This window comes from Alosa pseudoharengus, unplaced genomic scaffold (assembly GCF_046254945.1).
Source record: "Alosa pseudoharengus isolate Yale_2024_CS ecotype anadromous, Long Island Sound unplaced genomic scaffold, YU_APseudo_1.1 YU_APseudo_1.1_scf_1, whole genome shotgun sequence".
NCBI lineage: Eukaryota > Metazoa > Chordata > Actinopteri > Clupeiformes > Clupeidae > Alosa > Alosa pseudoharengus.
The window spans coordinates 49337423-49358333 of record NW_027468564.1 but is presented as its reverse complement, the minus strand read 5'-3'; the positions used below and the strand labels follow the sequence as shown (position 1 = coordinate 49358333).

General features: G+C 41.5%; 3 protein-coding genes across 3 annotated transcripts; all 3 read right to left on the bottom strand.

The window, feature by feature from the left end:
- Positions 1–5: 5 nt before the first annotated feature.
- LOC143119358 (taste receptor type 1 member 1-like) lies at positions 6–9436 on the bottom strand. Its single transcript, XM_076280813.1, has 4 exons — positions 9376–9436; positions 8252–8448; positions 6649–6769; positions 6–1192 (listed from the first exon to the last, which is right to left on the bottom strand). The coding sequence occupies exons 1-4, from the start codon at positions 9434–9436 to the stop codon at positions 261–263; spliced, it is 1311 nt and encodes a 436-aa protein (XP_076136928.1). The 3' UTR covers positions 6–260.
- On the bottom strand, positions 7215–11762 carry LOC143131680 (uncharacterized). Its single transcript, XM_076291299.1, has 5 exons — positions 11692–11762; positions 11320–11529; positions 10726–10779; positions 9076–10134; positions 7215–8907 (listed from the first exon to the last, which is right to left on the bottom strand). The coding sequence occupies exons 1-4, from the start codon at positions 11692–11694 to the stop codon at positions 9607–9609; spliced, it is 795 nt and encodes a 264-aa protein (XP_076147414.1). The 5' UTR covers positions 11695–11762; the 3' UTR covers positions 7215–8907; positions 9076–9606.
- A 7819-nt stretch (positions 11763–19581) lies between these two features.
- Positions 19582–20715, bottom strand: LOC143119355 (taste receptor type 1 member 1-like). Its single transcript, XM_076280799.1, has 2 exons — positions 20416–20715; positions 19582–20274 (listed from the first exon to the last, which is right to left on the bottom strand). Exons 1-2 carry the CDS (start codon positions 20677–20679, stop codon positions 19582–19584), a joined length of 957 nt encoding a protein of 318 aa, XP_076136914.1. The 5' UTR covers positions 20680–20715.
- Between the last annotated feature and the right edge of the window lie 196 nt (positions 20716–20911).

Genomic DNA, 20911 nt, shown 5'->3' with positions numbered 1-20911 from the left:
CAGAACAAGAACAGAATTTGTGTCATTACCCTTTTTATTCATAATTCTCATGTTCAAAATAGCAACTGAATATTTAAACAGTCTGAAAGGTTAAAGATCACTATGTACAGTGTATGTGCAATAAACATTACAACATAAAAATAAGCATTTCAGACTAGTGAGAGATTGCCATTTCATTTAACTCTGTGTGTGTGTGCGCCTGCATTTGTCTGTGTGAGTGAGAGAGAGATTTCCTACATTATTTCATGACAATCTGAAGTTCATCTCATTTGCAGATTGTAAATCTGGATTGCTGCCTGAAAGTATGTTGCTGTATTGCGCTCAGGTTGGAAAAGAATGATGTAGCATTTTGGTCCAAAGTAGCCAAATAGAACCCCCCAGATACTGAGCAAAATGCAAAAGGCATTTGCCACTGTGATGTCTACGTGATTATCCTCTAAAGCAAAGTACAGTGTGAGAAACAAGGCCCAGGATATGTAGAAAATGAGCAAGCTGAAAGTAACAGCTTTACCTTCATTGTAGTTTTTAGGAAGGTCTGTCCCCATATAGGCAAAAGCAAAGCTGGCTAAACTGAGAAGGCTACCCAACGTGAACATAGCAAACAGAATATTTATATTGCCCAATGTGCAAATCAAGACTGTTTCCCTAAAGTGCTGTATTTGACTTGGCTGGGGCCCGGCGTTGTCTGACATCCACGAAATGCTCAGGAGCACCTGTGCAATCGTGCAGATCGCTACGACCAGCCACTGTCCGCCATGCTTGACCCAGAACTCGTACGCCTTCGGCAGCTTAGCAGCAAGTTTGAAGACGAAGACGATCTGGAAGGAGCGGACGGCCAGGCAGGAGAGGGTGGCGGTGTAGAAGACGAGGAACTTTGGGATGCGCAGGCTGCAGGTGGTGGGCGACGGGCGTCCGCCAAAGAAGAAGATGCTGACGGTCGACAGAGCCAGGAAGACGAGCACAAGCAGCGACATTTTGCCGCCGGCCGACTTGACCACGGGCGTGTCGTAGTGGTAGACGAACAGGGCCAGCACGCAGCCACACAGCAGGATGGTGGAGGAGGCGGCGAGCATCAGGACGATGGAGACGGCCGCATCGTGCCGAAGGAACACCACGGTCCGGTTCTGGCACGACGTGCTGCCATTTGCAGACCACTCGTGCTCTTGGCACTTTTGGCAGGTGTTTGGATCTGCTGTGGGGACAAACAAGTGTGTCAGTTACTGTACGTAGGCTACACACCGCCGCCGACTTGAGCTTCCAAATAAGCTCTGGTCGCCCTGTAGGCCTACACCAGAGAATGTCTAATAAGGGTTAGATGGGCTCTGACAGTAGCCTACTCTCTGCAAAGTCAGAGTCTGGTTTCCAGGCTATCACATGCCATCCCTCCCCCGCATTTTCCTGGCTTCAGGTAGGCCTATGCTTTATTTATCGAGTATTTTTCACGCTGAAGTGTCAACCTGGTAGGCCAAATACCTGGCAGATGACTTCCAAATAAACTAAATCTATACAGATTATCACACATCATGTGAACAAGCGGAATCTAAGCTTTCCACTGACATTAGCGCCAAGTTGCTGTGATTGGCTAAAATATAGTTCGCGAGAAAATTAACATTGAACTGCATGCAATTTAATCATATTTGCATTTTGCAAACAGTGCACACCCATTACTCTCAGTTAAATATCTCAAACCCTTCACACAACACATGGCAAGCCCAATATCACAATAAACAGCAAACCGTACCGAATACGAGGATATAAAGCAGTGGTCCCCAAACTTTTTCTTCCGAGGGCCAGCTCACTATTAGTCTAGTCGTGATCCCCATAGGCCCAATAGTAAACCCAGAAATGTTGAGTACCCTAAAGTTTTATTGCAGAAATGTCATCTATAGGCCTAGTGGGTGGAATTTAACTTGGTTGCCTAAAGTTGCACTTTGGGCAATTTGCATAATTAGCATAAATAGGCAATTTAGGCGAGGCAGTACAGGCGAATAGGGTAAAAAAATTAAATAATAGATATCACCATGAAACTTTCTGAGTTGATTACTTATGTTAAGATGAGAAAAAAATGTATTGCATGTTTTTTATATTTTAATGTTTACATATGCAAATGAGGCCCTATCTCATGAAAAATGCTCTAATTTGCATACACACAAAAGCAGATAGTGTGATAAAGTCAGGCTCAAAATTGTTTTTCCAAGGTAAACACGTATACTTGAGTTGCTGAAACCTTTAAGAAACTTGGTAAGGAGGCAGTGTTGACCTATGGACAGACAGATTAAGAAATTAAGTGTGCCATGCAAAACTAGAAAAGCACTCCGAGAGTGCTGACCAAGCCAAGCGAAAACATAACCGCCTCTTGGATCCAGACGGTGATCCGGATCACTCCCAAACTTTTTGAGTTATCTTGCGAACAAACACACAGACAAACAAACAAACAAACAAACAAATAGACAAACAAACCCGATGAAAACATAATCTCCTTGGCGGAGGTAATAACTATATAACAGCATGCACACACACAAACCCACAAGAACTATATACAATATGCAAAATAACTATATCCAGCATGCACACGTACACAAATGCACAATAACTATATACAAGAACTATATACAACATGCAAAATAACTATATACAGCATGCACATACACACAAACCCAAAATAACTATATACAATATACAAAATAACTATATACAGCATGCACACGTACAAATGCACAATAACTATATACAAGAACTATATAGAACATGCAGCGTGTACGCACGCACGCACACACACACACACACACACACACTGTAAACTATATAACTATATACAGTATGCACACACGCACACACACACACACTGTAAACTATATAACTATATACAGTATGCACACACACGCACACACACACACATATTTAACAACAACCACACAATCCCACTCAATAGCCTTCACCATCTTCATCATTTCTTTCCTCATTCCCTTCAGTCTCATCATCTTCTTGATCTTTATCTGAATGTATTGTGAATGGGTTGCAGCAGCGGACCTCACCCCCTTCACACTTGCAATAGTCAGTACAACTGAGACTTGCAGCATGGCAGCTGAAGTTTCCTTTGCTGCAGGCTTTCAATGTGCTGCAGCTACAGCTGACATCAAGCTAATTTACTGGAGCCACTGCCTGGATGGCAAGAGCGGGCATGACAGCCCCTTCATTAGCAACCTCCCACCCAAACTTTGTGATGTCTCTGGCATCTGCAGGAGGCTCTCTCTGACCTGCAGCCTTCCACAACATGACCTGAAGATGAGCACGCAGTATGTGCAGCATCAGGTTGGCATCTGTTGGAGGAAGCTTTTTAAGCTTAGGAGGCTTTTTGCTGCGACTGTAAATCTGGTAGCGAGTGTTGTTCAAGGAAACTGCAGCTGCCATGCTGCAAGTCTCAGTTGCACTGACTATTGCAAGTGTCACAATACATTCAGATTAAGATCAAGAAGATGATGAGACTGAAGGGAATGAGGAAAGAAATGATGAAGATGGTGAAGGCTATTGAGTGGGATTGTGTGGTTGTTGTTAAATATGTGTGTGTGTGTGTGTGTGTGTGTGTGTGTGTGTGCGCGTGTGTGCATACTGTATATAGTTATATAGTTTACAGTGTGTGTGTGTGTGTGTGTGTGTGCGCATGTGTGCATACTGTATAGTTATATAGTTTACAGTGTGTGTGTGTGTGTGTGCGTACTTGTGCGTGCGTTGCATGTTCTATATAGTTCTTGTATATAGTTATTGTGCTTTTGTACGTGTGCATGCTGTATATAGTTATTTTGCATATTGTATATAGTTCTTGTGGGTTTGTGTGTATGTGCATGCTGTATATAGTTATTTTGCATGTTGTATATAGTTATTGTATATAGTTATTGTGCATTTGTGTACGTGTGCATGCTGGATATAGTTATTTTGCATATTGTATATAGTTCTTGTGGGTTTGTGTGTGTGCATGCTGTTATATAGTTATTACCTCCGCCAAGGAGGTTATGTTTTCATCGGGGTTTGTTTGTCTATTTGTTTGTTTGTTCATCTGTGTGTTTGTTCGCAAGATAACTCAAAAAGTTTGGGAGTGATCCGGATCACCGTCTGGATCCAGAAGGCGGTTATGTTTTCGCTTGGCGGAGGTCTGCACTCTCGGAGTGCTTTTTTAGTTTTGCATGGCACACTTCATTTCTTAATCTGTCTGTCCATAGGTCAACACTGCCTCCTTACCAAGTTTCTTAAAGGTTTTCAGCAACTCACCCCCCCAAGTATTCGTGTTTACCTTGGAAAAACAATTTTGAGCCTGGCTTTATCACACTATCTGCTTTTGTGTGTATGCAAATTAGAGCATTTTTAATGAGATAGGGCCTCATTTGCATATGTAAACATTAAAATATAAAAAACATGCAATACATTTTTTTCTCATCTTAACATAAGTAATCAACTCAGAAAGTTTCATGGTGATATCTATTATTTAAATGTTTTACCCTATTCACCTGTATTCGCCTAAATTGCCTATTTATGCTAATTATGCAAATTGCCCAAAGTGCAACTTTAGGCAGCAAGTTGAATTCCACCCACTAAGCCTATAGATGACATTTCTGCAATAAAACTTTAGGGTACTCAACATTTCTGGGTTCATGAAATCACGACTAGACTATATGCCTGGCTCCAAGAGAGGGCCAGAGACTCGGAGTAGTTCTATATCAGTAACCATAAATAGCTTAGTCCTGTGAACAACAGCAGTCTACCTTAGTTGAATATTTTATTACATTTAATCATAGGCTATTGCAATTTAATACCATTGTTAGCTGTGTTTATATTGTCATCATGCTATATGAGTGTAAAATTAAATAATACTAAAAAACGTTTGCATTCCCAAAAGTATTAGCAGGGAGTTCCAAAAGTATATTTTATTAAAATGTGTGAACTCTGAATTCTGTGTCTTTGCATACACAGCTCAAGTTGTGAATATCCTACAAATAATTTAAAGTTCTCAAACTATGAGGACTGAAATTAAAACTGAAATGACCACCATTCTAACTTTCAGTCACCTGATGAGAACTTTGTGAACTCTTTGTATGAACATTTGAACGAGTGAATAAAAAAAATAAAAAAATTATCCCAGAAAGTCCCAGAAATAAGACTTGAATAGAAGTTAGTTATTTATTAACAATTAATTGATACACTTTTAAAATACTTTGAGCACTGATGCAGTCAGCATAGGCCTCATACATTGTTTGCAGATAGGCCTACATTTCATTCCGTTTTTGATGGCAAACGCAAAACAGCGCCAAAACAACCACCGGTGGACAAAAATAGTATTACATGTATACTGTTAAGACTCGCCATAGAGAATGAATGGGGGAAATTGCGGAGTTTTTAGTTTGACGATGTTGTACTCCCGTGCGGGCCGGATGCTATATACTACGGACATGTTTTGGGGGGCCACCCCGTAGTTTGGGGACCACTGATATAAAGCATGCCTCTGTGCAACAAGTGGTTCCTGAGTAATCCGGTTTTGAAATTGGAACACATTTCTACATAGTCTCATTGGGGCGAAATTATAATGTATTCTAATGTAAACTATTTGTCAGCAGATACATTTTTGTAAATTGCTCAGCCATAGATTATCCCACTATCATGGTTCTTATATTGCCAGGTACCAGCCAATTCTAACAGATAAATTAATATATTTCTATAGGCATGCAAAAATATGACGAAAATCAAAAAAAAAATTCTTGATACAAATCCTGACATAAGCCATATGCAAACAGTCACATAATATGTTCCCAGATATGGGTACATCCTGAAAAAGGAAGAGCATGTAGGCTATAGGTTAGATGGCCATTACAATGACCAATATTTTACTTAAATGAACTAGCTGAAAAACAAAGATGACCACTTCTGCATAATTTCATGGAGTGCTGAAATGTACACACATTTTTGACCATTTCTGAACTGTGAAATGTAGCATATATGTTTTGTGGTTGTGAACTTATTGCAACATCACCATAACTGTTCCACCTGTGTGTGCATGGTTATAATTCTGAAGTGCAAAATAGTTTAGACCTGGAATTTATTTTGAAAGTGCACCCGATTGATGCATTTAAAAGTTAAAATATACATACATTTCTTAAATTCTTACTAAACACCCTTAGGACGACACAGATGAACGCAGGTTCAGGCCGAGGTCCTAGTAGTAGATCCCTTTGATACCAATGTTAGTTTAACTCTGGGACCCTGGTCCCTACACCTGAGAACCACTGATGTACGTGTTTTTTTTTTTTTTTTTTTTTTTTGCTGTACAGTAATAATGCTGAATAAGCCAAACAAAAATGTCCTATGTAGCCTACGCAGCACAATTTTATGTTGGCCCCACCAAATCTCACTCCAAGGTTTTTTGAAAAGTTGGCAGCCCTGATTTTAAAGGTGTCCAAATGAATAGGTCGTTGTTAGGCGTTGTTGTTGTAAAGATACTGCATGTGGATGTTAGTACTATGTAGGCTACTTTTTAGATGACTAATGCATGAATCTAACCAGGAAACGGACAAATATTATCAACGCGTTTAAAGTTTCGTTGGGGTGTGTGTGTGTGTGGGGGGGGGGGGGATGTGTGGATACAGTAGATGATGGTTGTACCTGTGTGGTTGATGTATGTTCCTGCTATGCAGATCTCACATTCAAAGCAACAGGAATGAAAGCTCTTCTTCACTCTCCTGTGCCCAATTCGGCATTCAGAAGAACACCGCAACTCAGGAGCCTATATGACAGGAAGTCAAAAGGGACAGAAGTCAGGTCCAAAGGATATTGATGATATAATTATTGATCTGTCTTTGAGATTTTTTTCAACACATCATAGTAAAGTGAAGAAGACTGTAGCCCTGCCACTCTTGGTGAAACAAAATCTTCAATACATCTGTTACGACAAATCTGTTACAGCAAATAATTCAGATGAAAGTGACTGCCAATTTTATATGAAATAGTGAAACAGGAAATTACAATTTTTATGTGTAATTTCCACATAAAACTAAACTGTAGGCCTTCGTTTTACAGAATTAAAACAATAAGCACAATTTAGTAAAATGACCTAACAGAAAATCTCTCAAAAACCTCCGCCTCTTACTGAGTTTACGGATATCACCATCTACCATTTGGTTCAAAACAATAACAGTAACAATGACATATTGAACCAGAGGCGGACAGAGTACACCGATTCATTACTTGAGTAAAAGTACAGATACCCTTTGCTAAATTTTACTCAAGTACAAGTAAAAGTACAACAGTCAGATGTCTACTTAAGTAAAAGTACTAAAGTACTTGTTTTTAAAAGTACTTGAGTATCAAGAGTACAAGAGTACATTTTCTAAATATTGCATTGCTACTGCCACAGTGCTTAGATTTATGTACAGAAACGTCCTACATGGAAAAATGTTAATACCTTGGAGAATGTTAAAGGAAAATCAAGTCATTTTCATCTTTTTACCATGTTGTTTTATTTAACATTTCTCACTTGCCCACAAGGCAATAGCACAATGGCAACACTCTGACAAACCTCTGCTAGAGTTTTAATGGATTTTTTGTACCCACATTTGAACCTGACTGTCTTAAACAGAACATCAAGAACATCAAAGCAAATGCTCAGCTTACATTATTGTGTAATATCAGAAAAAAAAATCAGCTAACAATTGTGTGTACATGTGAGTTTCTGTTTTTTCATCACTCAAATCAATAAACCTAAACCAGCAAAGAAGGCAATATAGCAATGTTCTGACACTCCTCTGAACCTGACCGTGTTATACATGCAGCATAGAGCAAAGAAGATAAAATAATAATGATAAAGATAATCAGCTGTGTTTAGGTCAGTGTACAAAGAAAAAAAAAAATCAGCTCATTTGAGTGACAGTTTTAAGCCCCTTCCCCTCACATTGACATACAGGCAAAGGCAGGAGAAAATACTTTCAGCTGAATAACACTATTCTCACACACACAATCTATGTGTGACAACTCTGTGTGTGTGTGTGTGTGTGTATGTGTGTGTGTGTGTGTGTGTGTGTAATGTACTTCAATTCAATCAAATGTCTCAAAAGTCCTTGTTCAACTTGAGGAGAAGTTGGTTCTCAAAATTCTGTGAATGAATTGATCCCCTTCTTGGAGTGAAAAGCAAACCTGCTATGCTAAAAAGCCTTTCACACGCTGCTGAAGCTGGCAGGGCTGTGTTGAGCTTTAGTGAGAGGTTACGCACAGCTGGATAGGGGGCCAGTGTATTCACTCCTTCAGCTGTAGCGGCTAGGTATCCATCAAGTTGCTTACTTATCTCATGGGAATGTGTCTGCTTGACATTGGAGAAGAAGTCATCTTCATCAGAAGAGGTTGATGTGGTATCAGGAGACCGAAGACCTTCATCGTGTTCTGGCAGATGTTCCTTGATGTAACTAAGGCCTTGATTAGAAACACAGAATCACACCAACACATATTTTTGTTATTATTACTCTGTAAGTAAACAACTGCATATAATCATTGTTGGATGTAAAAGGTTTTTGAAAAAACAAGCAAACAAACAAAAAAAACACATTTTCCTTCCCAAGCTGTAGGACTGTGTCATTGCTGGTCCAGGAGGTTTTGAACCTTGGAACGAGAATGGCTGCTGCAATTAGCTCTGGCTCCGACATCATGCTCTCAAACCGCTTCCTCAAACCTTCAAGAAGAGCATCAACAAGTGGCTTGCAAAATCTGAGTGACGGTCTAGACTTTTCAAGCTTGGTTGTGAGGGTGGTGATTGTCGGGAGCAGCCAGCCCATCTGAACGTTGACTTCTCCTTGTAGTATGTTTAAGGACTTTGCAACCGGACTCATGGTGGTGACGTATTCCCCTAAAAAGGCTATGTCAGCCGGGCTGTACCTAATAGAAACAGAAGAAAATAAACAAACACATACTGTATTACAACAAAATGTATACAAAACCACTGTGCAATGCTGGACATTTATTTATGTACCTACAGCAGATAATGTGGTAAGCATTACTCTAACAAAATAAGAACACAATTATACATTAACATAAGCTACTTACATTGGAACATTGAGTGCAGCACAGACCGTTCTCACAGATCCCTCTCCTTGGTCTCTAATGATTCTGACCACACGTTCCACGGCCATGAAAGAAGAGTTCCATCGAGTTGAATTAGGCTGTACCAAGTGAAGCTTACAGTGTTCCTCTATAAGCTCTGCATTTTGAGGAGACCTTGATGCTTTATTCCAGAGTGCCTGACACTTAGAAAAGGCTGATCTGGACAATTTCTTGTAAGCTTCTGTCTTATTAGCCCGATCAACATCGACTGTGGAAACTAAATTTAGTAAGTGGCATGCACACCGATGATGTTTTGGCAGCTGATACTGAAGCCCATCATCTTCCTCCAGAATGGCTTCCACATCCATGAATTCCACCTCCTCTTCACCATCAGATGCATCACAATCTTCTCCTACTTCTTCTTCAATTGTGCCTTCTGCAACTAACTCTTTATTGTTATTTTCGTCCTGCTGACCAAAGACACGGAACGCTTTCACGAAATTCGACCCGTTGTCTGTTGTAGTTCTAACAACCTTATGACTTCTCATACTCTGCATGAATGTCGGTCAAAACAGCTGCCAAGGCATCGAATGTGTGGGAGCCCCTTAGTTGACGGCAAGCAAGGGCAGCTGAACGGCGTTCAAAACTGTAAGGATCGAGCCAGTGGGCTGTTACACCTATAAAGCTCCTTCTCCTGGCCGCCCAACAATCAGTAGTGGTGGCAATGTATGGTACCTTTTTAATTTCGTTCTTGAGACGTTCTTTCATTTTAGATGTAGCTGAATCAATCTTGCGCCGCACAGTTGTGCGGGACATGACAGCACTACTCGGTTGTAATTCTACAACAAGGTCTTGGAAGGATGGTTTCTCAACCAGGGAGAAGGACTGGAGACCTTGAACGATGAAGCGCAGTATAGCCCTATCAACCGTCTTCTGAGACACCTGCTTGGTCTCCAGCAGCTTCAGTTGCTTCGCCTTGACGCCTGTTCCACCTTCTGATGGCCTCTTGCAGGCTGTTGAGGTCAGTTGACAGTATTCCTCCAGATGTGGCTCATGCCTTCTCTGTAAAACACAGTATAATATTTCAGTTTACACTATAATAAACTAATAAATATTAGAAAAGATACCCATCATGTAGTCTACACAGCAGTATTATTAATTATGAAGTGCTGGTTGTTCAGAATTTTCCAATAGCTCCAGACTAACTTTTTAAATCGGTTTTACTGGTGCAACTAACTTTAATTTATGTGGACCAGCAAAGTATTTAGGTGCTTCTGACATTCAACAAGTCGCAATTCAACAAGTGCTGCAATATTAGGTCAGACAAATACAAGACTTTATGTATTTAAATACAATTGTAGGCTACAGCATTTTTTTTATATATGCCGCGAAACTTTTAACCCCCCCAACAGTACCCAAAGTTACATCCCTTGCTTCAGTTGATTATCAGGTACACGATTAGCTTGCCTCGGCATGCTCTTTTATTGGTTGGCCAAAGTTAGCAATCTGAATGGCTAGCTACAGCTGGCAAATTGGCGGGTGCGGCTTCGACCGAGAATGTAAAAAGCTGCATTATCACAGCTAGCAAATCATTTAGTGCACTTTTCTATAGCTAGAATCTAGAAGCTAGAAAGTTTATTTCAATGTACGTACCTTGACATGCTTCCGCAAGTTGGAGGATACATTTTTGTAGGCGGTGATGAAGTTCTGTTTTGGTAAACACAGCAAACACTTAAAGCGAAAACTATCATTTACTTGTTCAGAAAATGCAAATAGTCTGGCGAGGTGGGGCCACGGGTTGGCACATTCCCGGGATGGACCTGCTGTATTCCCTTGTTTCCTCCATGGTTTCATCTCTCATCTAAATCTGACCATGGAGTTGACTTTGGCGGAAAACTGAAGGTGATTGCTGATAGTCTGTCACTGTGTCCCAATCAGTGGCGCCTGCACAATCCAATCAATCACGTTTGAGAGGAAAACAACAAATTGAGGGTTTCCGAGATTTTTCTTTCCTTTTTTTAAAAGTAGTAACGGGTACTCACGGTTATGGATAGAAATGTAGCGGAGTAAAGAGTACAATATTTGCCTCTCAAATGTAGGCTACTTGAGTAAAGTCATAAGTACTCCCCAAACATGATACTCGAGTAAAGTACAGATCCCTCAAAATTGTACTCAAGTACTGTACTCAAGTAAATGTACTCCGTTACTGTCCGGCTCTGTATTGAACTATAGACATATTGAACTTACATTTTTACCAGTGTGCCAGGCGATGAGACCTTGGTCAAGACTGAAGTTAGGTGTTGGCACTGAGTGGAATGACCCAACTGTGACAAAAGTTCTGTTTTTTTTCCAATCCCAGAACACGATATCATAGAAAGCTGGGGGATCACCACTGTCATCAAACTCTACGCTGCGGTTGTATAAATTGAACTTGACCGTTTCCAGTGCTTTGATGAGCTAAGAAAACAGATAAATTATAAAACACAACATAAATACTATATATGGGCATCCTCTACTGTCAAAGCAGTAGAAAACAAACAAAAAGGTTTGTATTGTACCACATACAAATGGGATGTACCACCTATAAATGTAAGGTAATGTAAAAACACTGGGATTTACCATATGAGGTTCGACAGTCAGATTGATGCAAGATGATGGACTGCAAGACAGGGTTGAGTGGAGTGCGTGAGCTATGGAGAGGCGGTTAGAGCCGAAACTGTACTGTACCGTACTTTTGTCCTGTCCTCTGTCTTGCGGATGTTGCGTAGTGTCTCGCGGCACTGTCTTGCGGAAGTCGCGTACTATCTTGTGGCACTGTATTGCGGAAGTTGGCTAGTGGTATCAAAGATTCTAGACAGATCACGAACAAAGCTATTTTTTGTCTTTATTTGTTTCGTTGGAAAATACAATTTCAATGTCGGGATGTTAGGAAGACACGTGGCTTGTAGAAAGTGGGTTATTAACTTACAACGCTGAATGTAGGGCGACGTCTGGCCAATATTATTCTGCTGTAAAACATGTTTTTGTTTATCCAGCATTGTCTTGCTTAAGTTACGTTGTGCCTTGCAGAACTGTCTTGTGTAAAGGTATGTGTGCTAGGTGTGTAGCGCTGTCATGATGGTTGTCTCGTGGAAAGTTAGGTAAAACGCCTAATAAAAACACAAGTATCCGTTGTCGACCTCAGTTGCTTTGGAAATGTTTTGTTTTGTTGAAATGTTTGTTATGCCACCTAGGCCTATTAGGCTACCTTCCACCTCTTTCTGTTCTATTTGTTGTTAACTTGTAGGCTAGCCTAGGCTACTTGTAACCAAGAAATATATAAATCACTTTTTACTTACAACAAATAGCCTACGTATATTAAACACTTAATGTATATTGTTGATATTCCACAAGCAGCATTAGTTCAAGTTCAAGTAGTTTATCGTCATGCACGCATAAAGGGAAATATAATTAATGAAACTCCTTGTGCCAGCAAATATTTTAAGAATAAATAATAATTGTTTAGATAATTATTATAGGCAAATGTGTAAATATTTAGGCATCTTACCAGGGGGGTATTCCAAGTACGAGGTTTAGTGACAAACCTGGGTTAGTTAACACAGAGTAGGTGGTAAACCTCCTAATAGAAGAGCTGTATGGCTTCATTCTCCTAACAAAACAATACCATAGGGCTCTTGTTGTAGGAGGTTTACCACTTACTCTGAGTTAAGTTACCCAGGTTTATCACTAAACCATGTACTTGGAATACCCCCCAGGTCTGTTAAGTCATAGGCTTGCTTAACCAAATGTTGTAGCCATCCATGGGTAGATGATCACAAAAACAGACAACTGGACAGTTTTGGAGAACACATTTTAATTCTAAACATAAGAACAAAAAACCTTTTAAACAAAAAAGCTTTGTAAATCTAAATACGGAAAACCTTGCATGGTTCAGTTTTCTCTCAGAACAAAATACACCATAAACTTAACACCAAAAAAAATCAAATTTCCCCAGTACACACATATAGTAACAAGTTTTAAATACCTTGGTGTCCACATTACTGAAGACTTAACATGGACTGTTAACACTCAATATGTTCTGAAGAAGTCCAGACAACGACTCTACTTCCTTCGTCAGCTAAGGAAATTCAAAGTTTCTACATCCATCATGAAGGCCTTCTACACTTCAGCGGTTGAGAGTGTTCTAACTGGTAGCATCATCACCTGGTATGGGAACTCCACAGTTAGAGATTGTAGTACTCTGCAGAGAGTAGTGCGCTCAGCTGAACGTACAATAAGAACTCAACTCCCTGCTCTACAAGATATCTATTCCAGAAGAGTACTCCTAAGAGCCCAAAAGATTCTGAAGGACTCTTCTCATCCTAACAATGGATTATTCCTACCACTGAAATCAAGAAGACGCCTATGTAGTCACAAAGCCAGAACTGAGAGACTTAGGAGAAGTTTTTATCCCCAGGCCATCCGAACTCTGAACTCACACTATACTGACTTTGCACACATTCACTCCTCAGCACTCTCAAACATTTCCCAACTCTGAACTCACACTATACTGACTTTGCACTCATTCACTACTCAGCACTCATGACCCCCCCACCCCCCACACACACCTACAAGACTTTTAGCACTTTTACATCCCTCTCCCTAAGCTACAGACCTTTTATTTATTTTATTTATTTTACAAACACACACACACACACACACACACACACACACATATCTGACTTTCTCCAACTTTTGCATATCTCCATAGAACTTTTTATTATTATTTTTGATTTCTCCTCCATCTACCCATGTCCTTGATTGCCTAGCCTTTCTGCCCCCCCACCCCCATCCCCAACACACACACTTACATCATCACTGTCATCACTTCACATACATACAGCACACTGCTTGCTACAGTAAGCCTCCTCTACATACTTGCTGCACACTGCCCCCCCCCCCCCCCCACACACACACCTACAAGACTTTTAGCACTTTTACATCCCTCTCCCTATGCTACAGACCTTTTATTTATTTTCTTATTTCATCACACGTCAAAACACACACACACACACACACACACACATATCTGACTTTCTCCAACTTTTGCACATCTCCATTGAACTTTTTATTTATTATTTTTGATTTCTCCTCCATCTACCCATGTCCTTGATTGCCTAGCCTTCTGCCCCTGAACTCCCATCTCCCCTGTCATCCCCCCAGAAGGTTTAGCCTTCTGCCCCCCCCACCCCACCCCCATCCCCAACACACACACTTACATCATCACTGTCATCACTTCACATACATACAGCACACTGCTTGCTACAGTAAGCCTCCTCTACATACTTGCTGCACACTGCCCCCCCCCCCTACATACACAGCACACTGTCTTCAGGATCTTCTCCAACACACATCCTCTACATACTTACAGCACACTTTCCCCACCTACCCACACACACACTACACACACACACACACACACACACAGTCACTGCTCAACTCCCCTCCCGCCCACACACATATCTTCACTGTCATCACTCACATACATCATACATACAGTACTCTGCTTGCAATAGTAAGTCCCTGCCCCCCCCCTACATACACAGCACATTATTTCATCAGGAAGCTTCTCCAATACACATCCCCAACATACTTACAGCACACTGCCCACACACACACTACACACACACACACACACACAGTCACTGCTCCACTCCCCTCCCGCCCACACACACATCTTCACTGTCATCACTCACATACATCATACATACAGTACTCTGCTTGCAATAGTAAGTCCCTGCCCCCCCCCCCCCCCCCCCCCCCCCCCTACATACACAGCACATTATTTCATCAGGAAGCTTCTCCAACACACATCCCCAACATACTTACAGCACACTGCCCCCCCCCCCCCCCCAATACACAGCACATTGTCTCATGAGGAAGCTTCTCCAACACACATATTGCACACTGCCCTCTCCCCACATACACAGCACACTATCCCATCTCCCCTGTCATCCCCCCAACACACACACCAAGACCCCTGGCAGTTGGGTTAGCCCCTTGAGCCGTGGATCTGCCCAAGGTTTCTTCCTTGGTAAGGGAGTTTTTCCTTGCCCCTGTTGCTCTTGGGTGCTCCTTGTTGGTGCCCCCCACCCAATCCCAATCCTCCCCCACCTTTTTTATGCAGCCCTTGCCACTTAATCTACTAAACCCCTCTTCTACTGCACTTTTTACCCCCCCCCCCCCCCATAAATGCACAAATAGGCTGACACCAGACATAATTTCACTGCATTTCTTACTTCCAGTAACTATATGCATGTGACAATAAACTTCCTTGTATCCTTGTATCCTTGTATCCTTGTAAATAATGAAATGAAGATAATAAATTGAAATCCAATAAGACATAAATAAATAAATAAACAACTAATACATTAAAAAAGAATGTATAAATACAGAAAAAAACAGCAATGCTTGTTACTCCAATGCCGGATGCATGGACATGAACCTCTCCAGAAACCTGCAGAAACCCTCGTGGTTCGTGACAATGTTAATGGAAACCTTCAAATGCAAACAGATTTCAAATTGGAAATAGCATGAGAATGTAGTGACAATATGCATGTTTGGTATGGTTTGGTTTATTTATTCTGGAGAAACCACACTGATCATAATATGACATGGCTTTTATATTCACATTTCCTTACCTCAGGCATCATTACGTCGAGCACAAGGTCAACATCTATGATATCTTCATCACAGATTATGGCAGTCTGTATCATTTTTGCCAGTTTCCTGGACTAATTGGGGCCACAAAAGAGAAATAAATCTTAGAACAAAAACTTTTTGCATTACTAATTGTATGTTTACTTAAAATAGTTGTTATTCATAACCAGTGCATTATTACTACATAAACTGTACAGTGTATTCATATCAATCAGTTTTCTATGCAATCTAATGCTTTTCGGATGTCATCTTCAAATTCCTTATTTGACAGTTACTGTTTATAAGTTTGGAGATGTACTGTTTTGCAGCGACATGCAATGCCGACTCCACAACTGTTGCACTTTCCAACCAGTTGGTGTAATAGATTGCCCACTATGAATCAGTGACAATAACTGAAAGACAAACAATCCAAATAGATGACTGATTTAGAAATTTAAACTAGGTAGCATTTTAACCTTTTAAGTTATATAACCACATCATTACCACACTTATGGTGAGTTTCATCACAGTTGAATAATTTTGTATACACCTGATGGTGTGTGCACAACTTCTATCAATGTAAATACAAAAAAAAGTAAAAATAAAAATCAGGTTGTCACATTAATACCATCCAATCAGTTGAGCCAATTAGAAGCCAATTATTATGACATTATCAATCATTTGTTATTTAAAATGTGCAAAATTGGAAATGTCCTTGTTTGAGGTATCTTGTCAAGTTACCATAGCACTGAAATATTTCACAGGTCAGAGAACATAGACAAATTTAAAGTCTAGAAAAAAAACCTGTAAAACAGAAAAAAGAAAGGAAAATATCAAACTCAAGTGTTGCAATATAAACTTGTGAATTCAAGTCCTTCTGCTGTCCTTGTGTGAGCAAAGGAGTGTGTGTAACCTTAGCTAGTCGTGTTTCCTCAGTTGATGCCTTTGAGCACAACTAACTTCTCAGACAGTGTTGCATTCAGACTATTTTTTATATATATAAAATATTTTTTATATAGTTGTTATGGGGCCTGTTAATCATTCCAGCTTGACCATGCAAGGGTGCCACAAACAGACAGAGACAGACATTTCGTGCTTTACAGTATAGATAGTTAGATAGATGTCATCACAGTGTTTCACAGAAAGTATTTTAAAGTATTTTGAAAATACAAAAATACGCAACACTGAAGTATTTTGATACAAAATACGAAGGCATTTTCATTATCTCAATAAAATACAAATGACAAAATAGTATTTTGTATTTGAAATACATATTTTAAACACATGTATTAGAAATACTGCCCATCCCTGCCCATGCCCATGGCCCAATCAGTGGAAACTGACATAAAGATTTGCTCTGCCCCAAGTGTGGCCAAAACGCCGTAAAATGACTTATTGTTTTGTTATGCAAGGAAAACAAACTCACCAAGACCAAGGAGATGGTTGTTGTGGACTTCCATAAACAAGCACTTATGTTATGTTATATTGTATTTATTTATTATTCACTATAGTACTTGGTCTGCACTGAGACCTGAGTTGATATTTTGTTATCTTCATACAAATAAAGCATCTATCTGTCTGTCTGTCTGTCTGTCTGTCGGCCCAGGTGTGGGTGTTATTGTTTATCAAAGTGTTGGCTGAGGGTTGCCTGGGTCCCTGGGCATGCACTGGCCCACACACTAACTGATCTGACTGAGTGTTGGCTGAATGCCAGCTGTGCTTGAACATTACTTGATAACAAAACACAAATCCAGAGCTACTACTTTAAAGCACAAGTCATCTTTATTAAAAATTCTAACAAACAACTTTAAAACTTAAAAAGTCATAAAGCAAAAAAGGATTTTTACATGTACAATTTTATGTAAAACAATTAATAAGCTTTATATTTTATCTAAAACAAAACAAATAAAAAGATACATACATACATACATACATACACACACACACACACACACACACACACACACACACAATGATTCAAAGACATAAATGATTCTACATAATAATAATTATAATAATTATTATAATAATTATAAATATAATTAATTATAGCACCTTTCATTCACAGAATGCAGCTCAAAGTGGTTCACATTTGGAACATTTGTCATTGGTGTCACAGGACAGTGGCTTGGTGTCACAGGACAGTAGCTAACTGTCTCAGGACAGTGTCTGGATGTTACAGGACAGTCATAGGTGTCACGGGACAGTGTCTGGGTGTTACAGGACAGTCATAGGTGTCACGGGACAGTGTCTAGGTGTCACAGGACAGTCATAGGTGTCACGAGACAGTGTCTGGGTGATACAGGACAGTCATGGGTGTCACGGGACAGTGTCTAACTGTCTCGGGACAGTGTCTGGGTGTTACAGGACAGTGGCTAACTGTCCCAGGACAGTGTCTGGGTGTCACAGGACAGTCATAGGTGTCACGGGACAGTGTCTGGGTGTTACAGGACAGTCATGAGTGTCACCGGACAGTGTCTAGGTGTCACAGGACAGTGTCTGGGTGTTACAGGACAGTCATGGGTGTCACGGGACAGTGTCTGGATGTTACAGGACAGTCATAGGTGTCACGGGACAGTGTCTGGGTGTTACAGGACAGTCATAGGTGTCACGGGACAGTGTCTAGGTGTCACAGGACAGTCATAGGTGTCACGAGACAGTGTCTGGGTGTTACAGGACAGTCATGGGTGTCACGGGACAGTGTCTAACTGTCTCGGGACAGTGTCTGGGTGTTACAGGACAGTGGCTAACTGTCACAGGACAGTGTCTGGGTGTTACAGGACAGTCATGGGTGTCACGGGACAGTGTCTGGATGTTACAGGACAGTCATGAGTGTCACCGGACAGTGTCTAGGTGTCACAGGACAGTGTCTGGGTGTTACAGGACAGTCATGGGTGTCACGGGACAGTGTCTAACTGTCTCGAGACAGTGTCTGGGTGTTACAGGACAGTGGCTAACTGTCTCGGGACAGTGTCTGGGTGTCACAAGACAGTCATAGGTGTCACGGGACAGTGTCTGGGTGTTACAGGACAGTGTCTGGGTGTTACAGGACAGTCATGGGTGTCACGGGACAGTGTCTAACTGTCTCGGGACAGTGTCTGGATGTTACAGGACAGTCATAGGTGTCACAGGACAGTCATAGGTGTCACGGGACAGTGTCTGGGTGTTACAGGACAGTGTCTGGGTGTTACAGGACAGTCATGGGTGTCACGGGACAGTGTCTGGGTGTTACAGGACAGTGTCTGGATGTTACAGGACAGTCATAGGTGTCACGGGACAGTGTCTAGGTGTCACAGGACAGTCATAGGTGTCACAGGACAGTGCCTGGGTGTTACAGGACAGTCATGGGTGTCACGGGACAGTGTCTAACTGTCTCGGGACAGTGTCTGGATGTTACAGGACAGTCATAGGTGTCACGGGACAGTATCTAGGTGTCACAGGACAGTCATAGGTGTCACAGGACAGTGCCTGGGTGTTACAGGACAGTCATGGGTGTCACGGGACAGTGTCTAACTGTCTCGGGACAGTGTCTGGGTGTTACAGGACAGTCATGGGTGTCACAGGACAGTGTCTAACTGTCTCGGGACAGTGTCTAGGTGTCACAGGACAGTCATGAGTGTCTCGGGACAGTGTCTGGGTGTCTCGGGACAGTATCTGGGTGTCACAGGACAGTGTCTGGGTGTCCCGGGACAGTGTCTGGGTGTTACAGGACAGTCATGGGTGTCACAGGACAGTCATGGGTGTCACAGGACAGTGGCTAACTGTCCCGGGACAGTGTCTGGGTGTCTCGGGACAGTGTCTAACTGTCTCGGGACACTACTCAGGACAGTACTAACAGGACAGGACATTTTTTGCTGTTACTGCTACTGGAGCTATGGCATAGATTGCTGAGTAGATGCTGAAACTGAACGTGGAGTCCTGTGAGTAGATCTTCTCGGCCGCAACATTTGTGCACTCCTCACATATCTGGCCACACGTGTGACCAGAGCCTGGAGGTGTGGAACTCACAGACCGGTGGATGAACTCTTTTAACCCTTTTAGGGGATCCATTTGTTGCAGAGTGACCCCTAAGACGGTGCCCAGACGTTCTATGTCGTTCTCTTTGATCAGTTCTGAGCTCAGGGTCCAAGTCTCGCTTCCGATCCAAACCTTTTGCACGTTGTTTTTAATCGCCGTCCTCAAGAGGAGAGTCACATGCTCTGTGTGGGCAAAGAGCACAATAACCTCGACATGCTGCTGATGGATCACATCTAACATTAAAGCGTTTGCAGAGTCGTTTGAGACCGAGATAGTGCCTCTGTAGGCCAAGCAAATGTCGGCTGACTTTATTTCACTCTCAAACACAGCTAGAGCGTCCCGGCTATAGTCGGTGTCACCGCCGATGAAGGCCACCCAGTTCCACCGGAACTTTCTCAGTATCTGGACAATAGCCTGCACTTGGAACTTGTCACTGGGAGTCGTGCGGAAAAAGGACGGGAATCTCTGCCTGTTGCTGAGCTGAACGCTAGAAGCTCCATGTGTCACCTGCAAATTACAAAATAGTCAGAGAGCGACGTAAGATTACACTGCTTCTGCATTTTAACAAACACTCTGTCTACTTTGTTGTTTATGTAAATCAATGTGAATGAACAACTCATGGCTTTATGCCAAGGGGATACATCTTACCATAGGCAGAAGGTTGGACAGAAACAGCTGAGATACGGTAATGGTCTCTGTACTCCCAAATGGGCCGGTAACAGAGATGACTTTGGGTCGACAGGCTCGTTGGGTTCCTACATGAATAGAGTCCCCACACACGGAGAAATCCAAAGCAGACAGAAGGCTGCCTATGTCAGAGCAGTAATCGAAGATCTCATATCCCAGGCTCACCCCTGGAAGCAGATCTGTGCTGTTGTTGATTTCCTCAATGGTGAACTTCATCACTTGCATTCGTTTGTAGCTTGCAGAAATGAACGGAAATCTAAGTGATTGAGACTGATGTTACAATTAGGCATGCGAAAGTGAAAGTGCAAACAAGTGAATACATTTAGTCAAGAAACAATAAAACAAATAGTAATTTACTTTAGTAATTTACTTCCATAAATATAGATCTAAGATGTGAACTTAAATTAAAATGCTTGAGGTTGATGTTGGAAAGAAATGTAGCTAATGCCCCTTTCAC

Excerpts from the sequence above, each read along its gene's own strand:
- LOC143119358 (XM_076280813.1), bottom strand. The coding sequence starts at position 9,436 with ATGTGGAAGCCATTCTGGAGGAAGATGATGGGCTTCAGTATCAGCTGC. Across the intron at positions 6,770-8,251 it reads CACTGGCCCCCTATCCAGCT|GCTCCTGAGTTGCGGTGTTC; the intron begins GTGCGTAACCTC and ends CCTGTCATATAG. Across the intron at positions 1,193-6,648 it reads AACATACATCAACCACACAG|CAGATCCAAACACCTGCCAA; the intron begins GTACAACCATCA and ends TTGTCCCCACAG.
- LOC143119355 (XM_076280799.1), bottom strand. The coding sequence starts at position 20,679 with ATGCAAGTGATGAAGTTCACCATTGAGGAAATCAACAACAGCACAGAT. Across the intron at positions 20,275-20,415 it reads TGTCCAACCTTCTGCCTATG|GTGACACATGGAGCTTCTAG; the intron begins GTAAGATGTATC and ends TGTAATTTGCAG.
- LOC143131680 (XM_076291299.1), bottom strand. Across the intron at positions 10,780-11,319 it reads CCTGGCACACTGGTAAAAAT|AACTTCATCACCGCCTACAA; the intron begins GTAAGTTCAATA and ends TTACCAAAACAG. Across the intron at positions 10,135-10,725 it reads ACTTGCGGAAGCATGTCAAG|AGAAGGCATGAGCCACATCT; the intron begins GTACGTACATTG and ends TGTGTTTTACAG.